Raw genomic sequence first — 12,778 nt, forward strand, 5'->3', positions numbered from 1 at the left:
GGTCCACTCCGACCTTTTTAGGGAGGGCGGCCGAGGCACGGCAAAGAAGACGCAGGCGCACACGGCGGAGGTTCTGCCAAAGGACTCGAGTCGGATTTTATTTGCGGTCGTCGTCGGCGTTGGGCTCAGCACGGGCACGGCCTGGCGGGCTGCAGGTCCAGAGGCAGGCCTTTGCTGATGAGGAACGCTTCTTGTTTGGGTTCGCGGCCGAGGAACTTCCTCAACATGTCCGACGCGTCCGCCGAGCCGCCGGGAACCAGGATGCATTTGCGGTAGTCCAGGCCCACCTGCGCGCAGCAGAGACGCACGCGGCTTCACAAAGCGCACGCCCAACACCAAGCGAGAAAGAAGCGGATGCCCGGGTTTTCTATTTGGGGGCCCGCCGCGTCGCGGAACGTCGGACCTTCGGGAATGTTCGGATTGGTCGTCGGAGCCTTCCTCCCGTTTGAGAATCGTTAGCAAGCGGAACGGAGGAGGCGCAACGGTCCAACGCCGCCCAAGCGCCTTTGCGCGCGTCTCGCGGATGCCCGCCACAAGTTTTGCGCCCGCGTGCTTCGTACTTGTGCCGTGCGTGGCGCTCACCTTGGGGTTCATGATTCCTTCCTGCTTGAAGCGCGCGTAGAACATGTCCATGGAGAAGACCTCGCTCCACAGGTAGCCGTAGTACTGCGCGTCGTAGCCGTCGGACAAATGGCCGAAGGTCGCCGGCATGTTGGTGCCTGAGGACGGAAAGGCGTCACGTGAGGTCGGCCGCAATGCAAAGGCCGCACGGTGACGGGGAAAACTTTTGGGGGCTGCGTTCAATTGAGCACGTGACGAAGCCGAGAGGTTTCGTCTTCAAAGGGATGAATGTCGTCTTTGTGCCGCTCCACAAAGGCTGCCCTTTGGAGGTGGGACTTCCTTCCCATCCCCGCTTGACGCACAAGGCCAGTTTCTGAGAGGGGGGGCGGGGGGGGGGGGGGGGCTCCCGGGCGAAGCCAAAGACTCACCGGGCGAAGCGGGAATGCCGAGCACTTCCCGGCAGAGTCGCGCGTACTCGTCGGCGGGGTCCAGGCCGTCGCGGGTGTGCAGCGCCTGATCCACCTTGGCCAAAACGATCTGCCGCAGGTTGAAGAGTCCTGCGCACGGGCGCCATATGTCATCGAGGGTGCGCGCGCGGGCCGACGGGCCGGCGGAGGCGGCGGACCGACCTGTGTTGGCCAGGCGAGACTTGATGAGTTTGTCCAGGAGCTCCTCGGGGATGGGCTCCTGCGTCTGAAAGTGTCGCGACATCCTGCGCAGGGGTTCCTTCTCCCACACCCAGTTCTCCAGCATCTGAGACGGCGCCTCCACAAAGTCTCGCTCCACGTGGGTGCCGCTGAACATGGCGTAGTCCGCCTGCGCGCAAGACGCACCGCGTGCCCTCACGTCGCGCCGTTCTTACCGCCGCGTCGCGTGTATTTGCCCAAAAGCCATGAAAAAAAAAGCAAGCTCCTTTGCCAGAAGCATCTGCCATCCGATTTGATGTCGTGCACGTGTAGGTGCGCTTCGGCGTCTCTGACCTGCGCGCACAGCTGATGCATGACGTGTCCAAACTCGTGGAAGTAGGTCTCCACCTCGTCGTGCTGCAGCAGCGAGGGCGCGGCGGCCGTGGCCTTGCTGAAGTTGGCCACCATGGCGGCCACCGCCATCTGGCGCCGGCCGTCAAGCAGCAGGCAGCCCGGCTGGAGGCCGAAACACGCCGCGTGGCCGTACTTGCCCTCCCTGAGGCACAGGCGGCACTCAGCGCGCGCAAACGCGCCGGCCGGAGGCGTGTTGGCGCGCCTCACCTGGGGTAGAGGTCCAGGTAGAACTGGCCCAGCAGCCGGCCCCGGGCCGGGTCCTTGACCGAGTACGCCTTGACGTCGGGGTGCCACGCGGGGGGCGCCGTCCAGCAGCTGGAAGCTCAGGCCCAGCAGCTCCTGGTAGATGTCCAGGAGGCCCCGGGTCACCACGTCCATGGGGAAGTACTCCTTCAGGAGGTTCTGGTCCACCGCGTAGCGGCTCTCCTCCACCTGCGGCGGCAAGCAAAGGCCGACGGTCGGCGCCGGCGGGTCGACGGGTCGGGAGGCCGACGCCGCTTCGCTTGCCGACCGCCCGTTTCCGTGCCGAGGAAGAGCGGAAGGGATGGTGGCCTTTTTGCCCGAACGAGGCGGCCCGAGGGCTTTTGCCGCGGCGTCACCTGCGTCATGAAGTAGCGCGTGTCCCAGGCGTGGAGCTGCCCGTCGAAGGGCAGCGCTCGCTTGCGGCACTCCTCCTCCTTCAGCTTCAGGAGGAGCGCGCGCTCGTCCTCGCCCAAAGGCTTCAGCTTGCGGTACAGCTCCTCTGAGGAGAGCCGCGGCGCGCGTCAGCCGGGCGAGAGGACGAGAGGACGGGCGGCGGCGGGGGCTGCTCACCCAGGAAGGCGGCCACCCGCTTGGCCGACTTGGCCATGTTCATCTCCAGCACAAAGTCGGCGTGGGTGCCGAAGCCCAGGAGGGAACTCTTGCGAGCTCGCAGTTCCACCATCTCCCTCAGGATGGTTGAGTTCTCCTGCCGGGCGGGACGCGGCGCCGGCGTCAAGGAAGGACGAGCGGCCGGGTCGCCGGGGGGGGCGCTTGGCTCACCTCCTTGCAGCGCGAGTTGAAGGCCTCCTCCAGCTTCCTGCGGGTCTCCGGCACAAAGCACTTCTTCATGGCGGGGAAGTAGTGCGGGTACTTCAGGGTCACCTTCAGCTTCTCCCCGTCTTTGTCCAGCGAGCTCAGGAAGTCTTCCGGCAGGCCGCCTGCCGAAGGGAGGGGGGGGGAGAAAGTGGCCGAAGGTGAAGGCCGAGCAAAGAAGGAGGAAGGCGGCGGGAGCGGAAGACGACCGAGAAGCGGCACCCACCCAGTTGCTCCCTGCTGAAGGTCAGGCTGGTGGTGTCCTCGTTCAAGTTCTTGTTGAAGTCGATGCACAAGTTGCTCAACGTCTTCTTGATGCGCTTGATCTCCTGCGGGCACAGGCACAGGCGCAGGCGCGGTGAAGCCGCGCGCCAGCGGGACCAGGCTTTCGCCGAGCTTCGCACCTCTTGCGTGGCCTTGGGGAGGTGCAGCCCGTTCCGCTGGCCCAACTTGAGCAGGCGCTCCATGTAGCGCCGCGACTCGGCCGGCAGGCCGCCGCCGCCGTCCAGCTTCTTCTGCGCGCACACGCGGGCGGGCGGGCAATGGCGTCAAAGCGCGGCATGAAAGACGCCAGAAGGATGCGCGGCTACCTGCAGCGCCACGATCCTCAGGTAGACGTCCTCCCTCATGCTCATCTCCACGTCAAACTCCGACAAGCGCTTGTCGGCTTGCGTGCTGGCCTCTCGCACGTCCTTGCGGGGGGAAACGTGCTGCGGGAAGTCCAGCGCGTTTCGCTGCACTGAAGGCCACACGCAGACGGAGGGACGCGTTAGCCACGTTAGCCGCCGGGTGACCTTTCGCCAACGGCGAGCCTTCCGCCGCGGAACGCGGCGCCGCTTGTTGTTTGCGGCCAAAGCGCTGACGCGGGCCGTCTTTGGAGGGCAAACGCCGACTCGGCGTTCCTGCGCGCCTCAACAATGGAGGCCTCACAAAAGGAGCATTTCGCGCGTTTGCGTCGACGCGCGGCGCCAAAACGGGCCCGCGGCAAAGCCGCAAACGCCGGCGCCTACGCCGCCGGCCTTTTTGCCCACGTTGTCGACAAACGCGTGAAAAGGGTATCGGCCCGAGCGTGGCAAACGTGAGCCGCCCCGCCGCTATTCTGAGCCGTGAAACATCATTTTGAGGCTCACGCAAGACGGTCCACATTTGGGGGATTTCAGCCTCGCCCGCAGCAAACATTGTCAGACGTCCGGCAGCCTGTTGGGTCTTTCATCAAAAGAAAACGCCCGCCGTGACTTCTTTTTCAGAATCGGCATCGATAGGCGCGCGTGCTCACTTCCTGCCTGTCAGTTGTGTACGATGTCCGTTTTTGGAATCAAGGGACGGAAACTAAAACCTCAAAAGGCAAAAAAAAAAAAAAGGGGATTCGTCAATGAAGCCAAATTCTGCTTCAACGCAGAGGCGGAAGCGAGGCTGAAATTCTGAGACGTCGATCGGCGACGTTCAACGAAGTCCGCTAACGATCACCCTGTGATGAAAGGAGCGGTTCGGAAAATGAGTTGCGCCCGGACGGACACGACACGCACCCGTGTAGTCCACCTCCACGTCGGCCAGCGCCTTGATGGTGTTGCGGAAGGTGACGGCGTCCAGGTCCAGGGCGCCCACGTCGTCGTAAACCTTCTTGGTGTCGGCCATCAGCTCGTCGGCCATCCGGCCGATCTGCTCGGCGCTCAGGTCCCATCGCAGGCGGTTTTCCGGGCACACGCCGCCACCCGTCGCCGCCTCACCTGCAAGTAGGCCAGAGAACAAGCCAGGCCGTTTGCGCGGCTCCAAAACGAGACCGCGACGTTGCGTTTGCCCGTTAAGGACTCGTGGGTCCGCTAGACGTCGTTTGCCGCCGCCCCCCCCCCCCCCTAAAACCGGGAGTTGAATTCAACGTCAACTACAAACCGCGATTGACGAAAGCGTGCCCCAGCCAGCCGTCGAACCGTCAATGAAATGTGCAATTTGACGAAAGCCGCCGCGGCGTTGACGATCGAAAGTCAGCTCCGCCGACCAAAGGAAAAACGGACGGACCCGACGTCAAGCGTCGGCCGGTCGGTCCGTCCGTCCGTTTGCTTCGGGGATCAAGGGCGCGCGGCCGCTAGCACGATCGAGCAGCTAGCCGGCCGGCCGGCGGGCCGGCCGGCCGAGCGCTCTCGCGTTCGCTTGTCGTCAGTGTCGGGAGCGGGCAGGCGGCGCCGCTCGAAGGCGCCCCGAGACGCAAGTTGAGGCGCTCACCTGTGGGGCTCATGTTGACGTCTCGATAGCGGTCGCCGGTTGCTCGCCAGGGGGCCGGTCGCCAGTCCCGCGTGCTCCTTTGGGCCGACCGACAAGCTGCTGGGGCCGAGTGCCCGGAAAAAGGACGCCGGGGCCATCCGGTGCCCGATTTCAAAACAAAAGAAGCCGCCTTGGCCACGCGCTGACAAAATGCCGAGTCTTGTCGCCGTTTGACGGCATCGCGGCGGACGCGTTATTATTCTCAAGTCCACGCTTATTACTTTCGAACATGTTTAGCACCGCCGACGAGGTATTTGGACTCCGATTACAAATCACCAGCGCTCTTATTTTTCACGCCAATACCGGAAAAGGGAAAAGGGCCTTTTCCGCTATCCAATTCATCGTCAAGTGCGACTTGTTCATGTTCGAGCAGCGTTCGGTTGTATCAATTCATGTCTTTTTTTTATTCAAATTTTTTTTTGACTTGGCATACCAAATGCAATTACAAATTAAAGAAATAATACAAATGCATACACCAACAATGACTAAATAAGTAACAGCTAGCCCACCGAGCTTGACATTGGTTGGTATGGGGGGGAGAGCAATATTTATTTTATTTTTTAGGTTGAAAGACGTTCCCAAATAAAACTGCCTCATGAAAAAAAAAATCGTTCAAAGTGTTATGCGTGCGCACGATGAGAACACACGACAACATCTTCTATGATTAGGAGAAAAGTTCATTGGAATTGACCTCGGTGATGAAGAACGTTTTCAAGTTTGCTCGATCTGTTCCGAGCAAGTCCAAAAACAGCGGGAAAGGAAGAAAAAGTCCAACGCGGAGCTCCTTCTTCTCCTTGGGACCGGGCCGCGCCGCCTCTCGCCGCTCACGCCACAAGCTGAGTGCACACATTCCAATGTTACCATTTCAATTGCTGCCCCAACGCTAACAGGCTAACAGTCGGGATGCTAGCATAACGCGGGACGGGTCGGATTTTGGAGGAGCCGAGAACAAGTGGAAGTAGTTTGCTTAGCTACACTTGCGAGGCCTGTTTTGTCCACGGTAGGTCCCCGCACCGTTTCGCTACCAACCGCAACCGTGTCAGCAGCGACGCGGAGCGTGCGCATCCGTTTTGGACGACGAAGCCCGCCTTTGAAAAGGAGCCCACGGGTCAAGCCCGCTATCGGGTACATTGGGAAAAAAACAAAACAAAAGAGGCGGCTCAGCAGGGATTCAACGGTGCCCAGGTGTACCATTTGGAGAGAGAATCGCTCAAATCCTAACGGTCGGCATGCTAACACTCCGCCGGGAAAGAATGCCTTGCGATCGTGAAATTGCCAATGACCGCTGCCAAAATTCCCCGGGCGCCGTGTCATGAAAGGGGCGCGGCAAGGCGACGGGCGCGGCTCGGACGCCGACGGGGTGGGACGTGGTATTGTATCGCGAAAGGATGGTTGTGGCGAGGTGGGGGCGGAAAGCGGAGCTGCTCGCTAGCTGGTGCGCTAACTGCCGGCTTACCTGCTCGTCAACCCAGGAAAGGCTGAAAGGGGAGTCGACGATATCATTTCAAGGAGCTCGGAGTCGTCGCTTGTGGTTTTTGAAGGCTCGGACTTTGGACGGTACGCACCTCTTGCTGTTCGCGCGGAGGAGACGCCGTTTTTCTTCTCTCGGCGCTTTCTCCGGTCGCACTTGGCAAACCTTTGGCTTCGGGCGACACCAAGGCTTTCTTTTTCACCAGGGTGGACAAAACTGAACAGAAGACAGCAGGGCGTGTCGACCGGGGACTCGGGTCTAGAGCGGAATGTTTGGCTTTGAGGCGCGGCCCTGCGCGATACCTTCCCTGGTGAGGTTCTCGGCCGCGCTCATGGCCTTGCCGCTGAGGTCGCTGACCATGTTGTCCACGGCGGCTTCGTGACGGAGGAAGACGGGGCGGACCACCCGGTCGTAGAGGACCCGGGATCCGTTCCAGGCCACGGGGGCCATGCACCACAACAGGAACAAACACTGCGGCGAAGAACGAGAGCGAGAGGAAAGTGCGGCGCGTGGCAGGCCAAGCGGGCGGGGAGGGTACCTTAAAGGCGTAGTAGAAGGGGAACCAGTAGAGGAAAATGTCAGAGAAGAACTCCCCCAGACTGAAGACTCCGTAGACCACCCAGTAGGTCAGCCATTTTGTGTCGTCGTCTTTGCTGGGACTCTCGATGGCTTTGACTCTGAAGACGACACACGTCGTCAATGGAGCCGGTGGACCGGGAGAAGCTCGCGGAAGCTTCCGGTCCACCGGATTCCACGGCCACGGAATGAAACGGCCTTCTGTTCGAGTCGAGATCCAGGACCTCCTGCGGGACTCACGAGTAGTACGCCGGGTAGACGAAACCGATCAGGTTGCAGAGCAGGGAGGCGCCGTAACCGTAGACCAAGTAGAGTCCCGTCACCGAGACGGCACCTGAGGGAAGGCCAGAAGGACGCCGGATCATTCGAACATCCGCGGGGAGGGCGCCTTCCTCTGGAGCCGCAAGGGCGTGCGGACGGCAGTAAAAACGGGGGGGGGGGGGGGGGGGGGGGGAGAAACAAGGGAAGGACGCCGCCTCCGCATTGGGCCGCGCAACAGCGTACCGTCGCGAGAAGGAAACGGCTGAAAACGATTTGATTGATTTCTTTTCTCTCTCCTTATATGTTGTCGATTGATAGCGCCGCCCTAAAGCGCGCCCCATTAGAAATCGGCAGAGGAATCCGCCGCCGCCAGCGGGCGTAGGCCGTCTCCTGTCCGTACCGGCGATGACGAGGACTCGCCGCTGGCACCTCTGCGTCCCAAGTGACTTTCCAATGCTAGCTTAGCCCGGACACCGTTTGCAAGCCGAGTCGTCCTAGCGTCGCGTCACCTCGCTTAGCATGCGCACGCCTTACGAGACAGCAAGTGCCGTGTGGCTTCGTCCTCAGCAGATTAGGGCAATCCTCTTGGGACCCGGCACGCACGCGCACGCGCGCGCGCACGCGCAGCACCATAGCGTACCGGCGGCCAGGATCTTCTTCTTGACTCCCGTCTTCTCCTCGACCTTGCCCAGGAAGTCGGTGACGATGTTCTTTTCGTTGAGGAACCTCTCGGCTCGTTCTTTGGCCGCAGACAGGAAGCTGAGCAGGCCCATGTCCCGGATGTCCTGGATGGGGTCGGCGGAGCAAGACGAGCGAGCGGCTGAGGATGAAGGGAACCCGATTAAAGCCTCAAACACCTGCTGCGCGGGAGGGGGGGGGGGGGGGGAGTCTGACGGGATCAAAGCGCGTCACTCATTGGGCCCAGCGAAAGACGACGTCACGTGTCGCCAGAGCGAGGCTTTGGCCGCCGCGCCGCGCCGCTCCCAGCTGACGTTTTGTCGCGGACTGAAGGGAAAACGAAGCCAGTGAGGTCTTGAGGACTTAAAAGAGCCCTTCGCGGCTTCCTGCCGACGCATCGTCCCAAACGCCCTCGACGGGCCAACCACGTGCTTTTGTTCCTGCCATTGATCCAACGGATGCTTTCGGGCAAACGGCCAAGCGGCACACGTTGAGCCGCATCGTCCCGAGGTCTTGTCCGCGGCCGGCGTTTTCCATATTTGGTGACGGGCGCTGTTGTGTCAAGAAAGGTGGATTGGATTGGAGCGCCGGCTCGACTCGCAGGCTCGCCCTCCTTATCCTGCGCCAAGAACGACCAACGGCGCTCACGCCTCCTCTGGGTTCACGTTTACCCCCCCCCCCCCCCGTCCCCCGTCCGTCCTCTTCCGCCACCAGGTGGCCGAGGCCGGCGCACCCAGAGGAGCAGCGCCATGTTGCTACGACAGTTCTACACGGCAGTCATCGAATCAATCCTGTGTTCTTCCATCACGGTTTGGTTTGGGGCCGCCACAAAAAAGGACAAAATCCGACTTCAACGGACAGTTAGGACGGCGGAAAAAATCGTTGGCACCGCCCTACCCACTCTTGAGGACTTGCACACTGCAAGAATCAAGACAAGGGCACGGAAAATCCTCCTGGATCCCCCGCACCCTGCCCACCACCTTTTCCGGCTACTCCCCTCAGGCAGACGCTACAGATCCATGCGCACCAAATCCAGTAGACACTTAAACAGCTTTTTCCCTCTAGCCATTAACTCCTTAAACAGCCACTGACGTAGTCACTCTTCTTGTACTACAAATACTGCTACTGGTTACTCTAAAATGGTTCAATGATTTGTTGTTTACGATGATACTAATGCAGCGTGTTATACCGGAGACAAATTCCTTGTGTGTTCTACATACTTGGCCAATAAAGATGATTCTGATTCTGATGTCTGTTGAACTGAATGAGAAAGAAAAGAACAAAGCCTCGCTGACGCATGTTTTGACAAAGGATTCCACAGTGCTCCCGTTTCCATTCAAATACACCCCCCCCCCCTCACGTTTCCATCTTCCCGTGGACGGAATGCATTAAAACGGGTTCGGGGCCGTCTGTCACCCGACACATTTGAACGGGCCCCCCGGTTTCGCGTCGACCTTCCGTTCAAAACAGGAAAGCCAAAGTCGCAAGTTGCCGGCGGCGCACTTTCGCACCTGGGAGGCGTTCGCTCGGCATTCGCTCGGCAGGAATGCAGAGCAGGCCGCCACACGCGCCGCAGCCTCCGCCCCGGACGCCCGTCCCCGCCGCTGAGCGGGACGCAGCCGGAGCTCAGCCGCCGACATGCGAGGGTACCGCGGCGTCAAGTACTCCTTGTTCATCTTCTGCTACGTCTTCTGGGTCAGTAGCGCACGCCTTTTCCGTTCTTCTCCCTCCACGGCGGGGGCCGCGCCTCACATTCAAAGGGCCTTTCCGACTCGAGCCGCAGCGGAGCCGCCGACCCGACGGCCGCTCTGCGAGGAGACTTCAAAGCCGTTTGCTTTTTGCCGGGGGCTCGAATTTCAAGTGTCCGGGGGGGGGGGGCTTTGGAGACGGCGCGCGGGCGAGTTCCGCCGGGGTCAGGTCGGGTCAAGTGGACTGAACGAGAGTTGAGAAAATGCGTCAAACGGTGGAGGGCGCACACCCGGAACCGGCGAGGGAGGGCGGGCGGGCGGGGGGTGGGCTTTCTCGGCCGCGAATGGCAAACAAAAGGGGGCTCGCGCGAGGGCCGGCGGCGACCCTGCCGCCGAGGCGCCGTTTCGGCCGCGGCGCTTCTCCCGTCTCGGCCTCTGAGGCCGCGCGACACGCAAAGGGGCGGAACGTACTCGGCAACGCTAACTTGTCCCGAGGGGACGGGGTGCGAGGGCGAGTCGCTTTGGACTGGCTCGGGTCGACACTTTGCTGCGGTTTCGCAGCCTTCAAAGCGGTCAAGTCCAAGTCCGGCATCCGGACGCAGCTCACCCACAAGGCTCTTCCGCTGCGCTTCAGGTGCTGAGCGCCGTCCTGATTGCGGTGGGAGTCTACGCCAAGGTGGCCAAGGAGAAAGGTGAGCGCCCCTCGCTGAGAGGCGGGGCACCGCCGTCCGTATATTTTGACCGGTCAGCATCCTCGGGCCTCAAAGGGAGCGCCACATTCGGGTAAGCAAAGAGGTTCGCCGAATCCAAGCGACCGCGCGCGTGCGTTTAGACGTGGTGGACACTCTGACGTTGGACCCCGCCCTGCTCCTGATGGCCGTCGGCTCCCTGACTTTCTTCGTCACCTTCCTGGGATGTTTGGGGGCGCTGCGCAACGCCGGCTGCCTGCTGAAGACGGTAACGACGCGGGCGCGGCCGGGAGAGCGCCGCCCGAGCTCACGAGGCCCTTTCTGTCGTCGGCAGTTCGCCTCCATCCTGGCGCTGTTGCTCCTCCTGCAGCTGAGCGCGGCGATCGCCGCGGCGCTCTTCACCGACGTGGTAGGACGCCGGCGTTTCAAGCGCCGTATCTCTCGAGTCCGCGTCGGAGCGCTGCGGTCGTCCTCGACTCTAGAACTTGACTAGAAGTAGGCCACTAGGAGCGGCGTGCGCAAATGCGGCCGAGAGGGGCGGGGGGGGGGGGGTTCGCTCGTTGTTCTACGAGTGAGGACAAAGGGTGTCGGGGAATTGGCAGGATGCGCGACGGCCGCTTTCCTCTGTGACGTGAGAAGAACTTTGTTGTGGAGGTGATGGAGCGGACGGAGCGTCTGATGATGAAAACCATCGTTCGCTATCGGGAGGACCGCGACTTGGAGAACGCCATCGACTTTGTCCAGAAGAAGGTGCGAGCGTCCGGGCCGCCGCCGCCGCCGGGCCGGAGCGCGTGCGCGCTTTCACGCCACGGCGTGCGCTTGCAGTTCCGGTGCTGCGGCGTGGAGGACTACAAGGACTGGTCCGGGAACGTCTACTTCCAGTGCTCCGACGCCAATCCCAGCTTGGAGGCCTGCGGCGTTCCCTTCTCCTGTTGCGTCGTCCCCGGCAACCAGGTCAAGGTCACTCGCTCGCTCGCTCTCCCTTCCCCAAGCATCTGGAAAAACATGATGCGGCGGATGGCGGGGTCCAAACGGGCCATAGCGAGGACATCGTTGGCTGCCGTGGGAGAGAGGAGAGGCGGGCGGTAAAGGGGGATGGGGGGGGGGGCAGCAGGAGAGAGAGAGAGAGCAAGACAAAGACAGGTAGAGAAAAAGGGAGCGACAGAAAGAAACCGAGACGGATGGAGAGAGTCTTAGAGCGATGCCAAGTTGCGGCGCTCCCGGCGACCGGCCAACAAATGGGCCCCGGGGACCCACGGCGACCGCTCGTGAAACGAAGGGTCGCGCCGGCCGCAGGCAGAAACAAACGCGTCCACGGCCGACGCCGGGATGTCTGAATCCTTGCGGTCGTCGGGAGCCGGCCCCGAGAGCACCTCGTCACAGCGGGTCCTCGGGTCGGGGCTCCGGGCCGGTCCTCGGAGACGGGGCTCTGACGCCGCCGTCCTCGCGTGTCCTCCTCGCCAGTCGGTGCCGAACACCATGTGCGGCTTTGGCGCGCAGCGGCAGGAGGGCTCGCGGGCCCGGCGCCACGTCTTCCCCGACGGATGTTTGGACAAGATCGCGCAGTGGCTCGAGCAAAACGGCAGAATGGCGGCCGGCCTGGCCGGCGGCCTGCTGCTCCTCCAGGTAAGCCGCCCCCCCCCCCTCCCTTCCTCCTCGTCGCGCCGCAGTGACGACGTTCGAAGCCGTCAGTACTCGTCGACGGCAAGCGGTCGGCAAAATGCCGCATTTGAGCCGACGTCTGGCTCCACGTGATCTTGTCGATGTGCGGCAGACCTGCGTGATGTCGCTGGCGTGGGCTCAGGTGTGCTGCATCAACAAAGTTGGGCGGCGCGCGGCGGGCAGGAGCGCGCCGGCGCACCGGAAAGACGCCGTGTGGTTTCCCGCCTTCGCCGACTTTGACCGCCAATGAGACCGCCGACGAGGCGAGGGGAGAAGAAGCGCGTCCGTCGCCGTGCCGACCGACGAGCGGACGGAAGGACGGCCGGCCGGCCGCTTCGCTTCCGCTGCGGCCTTTCGAGCCCGTCGCGTCCGAATGTTTCCGACCTCCAAATAAAGCTCGTCGCTGTTGGAAACCTTTGGCTTTTGCCCGTGCTTGTTTTGGAGCGCCGCGCGCCGCGCCGAGCCGCCGCTCAGCCTTCGCCTCGAACCCCTCGGAGCCCCGCTGACTCCGGAAGAAAATGTGCGACAGCAAAGTGAGGCGCTGGAATGCTTTGAATGGCTCAGAAAACGTAAGCGTGAGAGAAAGACAAAAAAATAACATTTTGAGCTCCGATTTCGGATGGCAAATGTGCTGCGCTTTGCTGCCACCCGCAGGCGACGGCAAACATATATACATGTACACCGTATATATCTATATATATACTGTATATGATAATACATTCAGCCTCCAAAGGCTAAATGTAGGACTCCATCCCGTCATCGACTTGGTTGACAGCCGAAGCGCTGCTCAGAAAAAGTCCAAATCAAGAAAATCTTTTGCAAGTGATCCAAGACGGT

At 61.7% G+C, this 12,778-nt stretch overlaps 3 protein-coding genes across 9 annotated transcripts; 1 reads left to right on the plus strand and 2 right to left on the minus strand.

Annotated features, from left to right (window-relative positions):
- Positions 1-67: 67 nt before the first annotated feature.
- Positions 68-5,022, minus strand: thop1 (thimet oligopeptidase 1). Its single transcript, XM_086116096.1, is given in 15 exon segments — positions 68-287; positions 583-719; positions 990-1,118; positions 1,191-1,377; positions 1,542-1,743; positions 1,809-1,900; positions 1,902-2,033; positions 2,201-2,343; positions 2,415-2,550; positions 2,625-2,782; positions 2,884-2,986; positions 3,062-3,172; positions 3,248-3,396; positions 4,184-4,384; positions 4,878-5,022. Coding segments are annotated over 15 exon segments (2,055 nt in total). The 5' UTR covers positions 4,891-5,022; the 3' UTR covers positions 68-125.
- A 274-nt stretch (positions 5,023-5,296) lies between these two features.
- On the minus strand, positions 5,297-9,419 carry reep6 (receptor accessory protein 6). 6 transcript variants are annotated; one of them, XM_086116572.1, is made up of 7 exons: positions 7,865-9,419; positions 7,204-7,297; positions 6,926-7,064; positions 6,690-6,858; positions 6,482-6,603; positions 6,373-6,394; positions 5,606-5,752 (listed from the first exon to the last, which is right to left on the minus strand). In XM_086116572.1, the coding sequence occupies exons 1-6, from the start codon at positions 7,995-7,997 to the stop codon at positions 6,380-6,382; spliced, it is 672 nt and encodes a 223-aa protein (XP_085972698.1). In that variant the 5' UTR covers positions 7,998-9,419; the 3' UTR covers positions 5,606-5,752; positions 6,373-6,379. The 6 variants fall into 6 exon arrangements, with proteins under 6 accessions (XP_085972694.1, XP_085972696.1, XP_085972693.1 ...); XM_086116568.1 differs by having other exon boundaries at positions 5,297-5,752; positions 6,690-7,064; XM_086116573.1 differs by lacking the exon at positions 6,373-6,394 and having other exon boundaries at positions 5,591-5,752.
- LOC147203236 (tetraspanin-33) lies at positions 9,416-12,354 on the plus strand. Of its 2 annotated transcripts, none has more exons than XM_086116577.1 (8): positions 9,416-9,597; positions 10,225-10,282; positions 10,423-10,547; positions 10,614-10,688; positions 10,934-11,029; positions 11,105-11,239; positions 11,744-11,905; positions 12,054-12,354. In XM_086116577.1, the coding sequence occupies exons 1-8, from the start codon at positions 9,541-9,543 to the stop codon at positions 12,189-12,191; spliced, it is 846 nt and encodes a 281-aa protein (XP_085972703.1). In that variant the 5' UTR covers positions 9,416-9,540; the 3' UTR covers positions 12,192-12,354. The 2 variants fall into 2 exon arrangements, with proteins under 2 accessions (XP_085972703.1, XP_085972704.1); XM_086116578.1 differs by having other exon boundaries at positions 9,419-9,597; positions 11,105-11,233.
- The last annotated feature ends 424 nt before the right edge of the window (positions 12,355-12,778 follow it).

This window comes from Hippocampus guttulatus, chromosome 7 (assembly GCF_054856545.1).
Source record: "Hippocampus guttulatus isolate MCC_2025c chromosome 7, RoL_Hgut_1.0, whole genome shotgun sequence".
NCBI classification, from domain to species: Eukaryota; Metazoa; Chordata; class Actinopteri; order Syngnathiformes; family Syngnathidae; genus Hippocampus; species Hippocampus guttulatus.

Bases quoted from the DNA above. Each gene is read 5' to 3' on its own strand.
- reep6 (XM_086116567.1), bottom strand. From the start codon at position 7,997: ATGGGCCTGCTCAGCTTCCTGTCTGCGGCCAAAGAACGAGCCGAGAGG. The intron at 7,065-7,203 runs GTGAGTCCCGCA...TGTCGTCTTCAG, and splicing joins GTCTACCCGGCGTACTACTC to AGTCAAAGCCATCGAGAGTC. The intron at 5,753-6,372 runs GTAAGCCGGCAG...GTGTGCACTCAG, and splicing joins TTTCCTGGGTTGACGAGCAG to CTTGTGGCGTGAGCGGCGAG.
- LOC147203236 (XM_086116577.1), top strand. From the start codon at position 9,541: ATGCGAGGGTACCGCGGCGTCAAGTACTCCTTGTTCATCTTCTGCTAC. The intron at 9,598-10,224 runs GTCAGTAGCGCA...GCTGCGCTTCAG, and splicing joins TCTTCTGCTACGTCTTCTGG to GTGCTGAGCGCCGTCCTGAT. The intron at 10,548-10,613 runs GTAACGACGCGG...TGTCGTCGGCAG, and splicing joins CCGGCTGCCTGCTGAAGACG to TTCGCCTCCATCCTGGCGCT.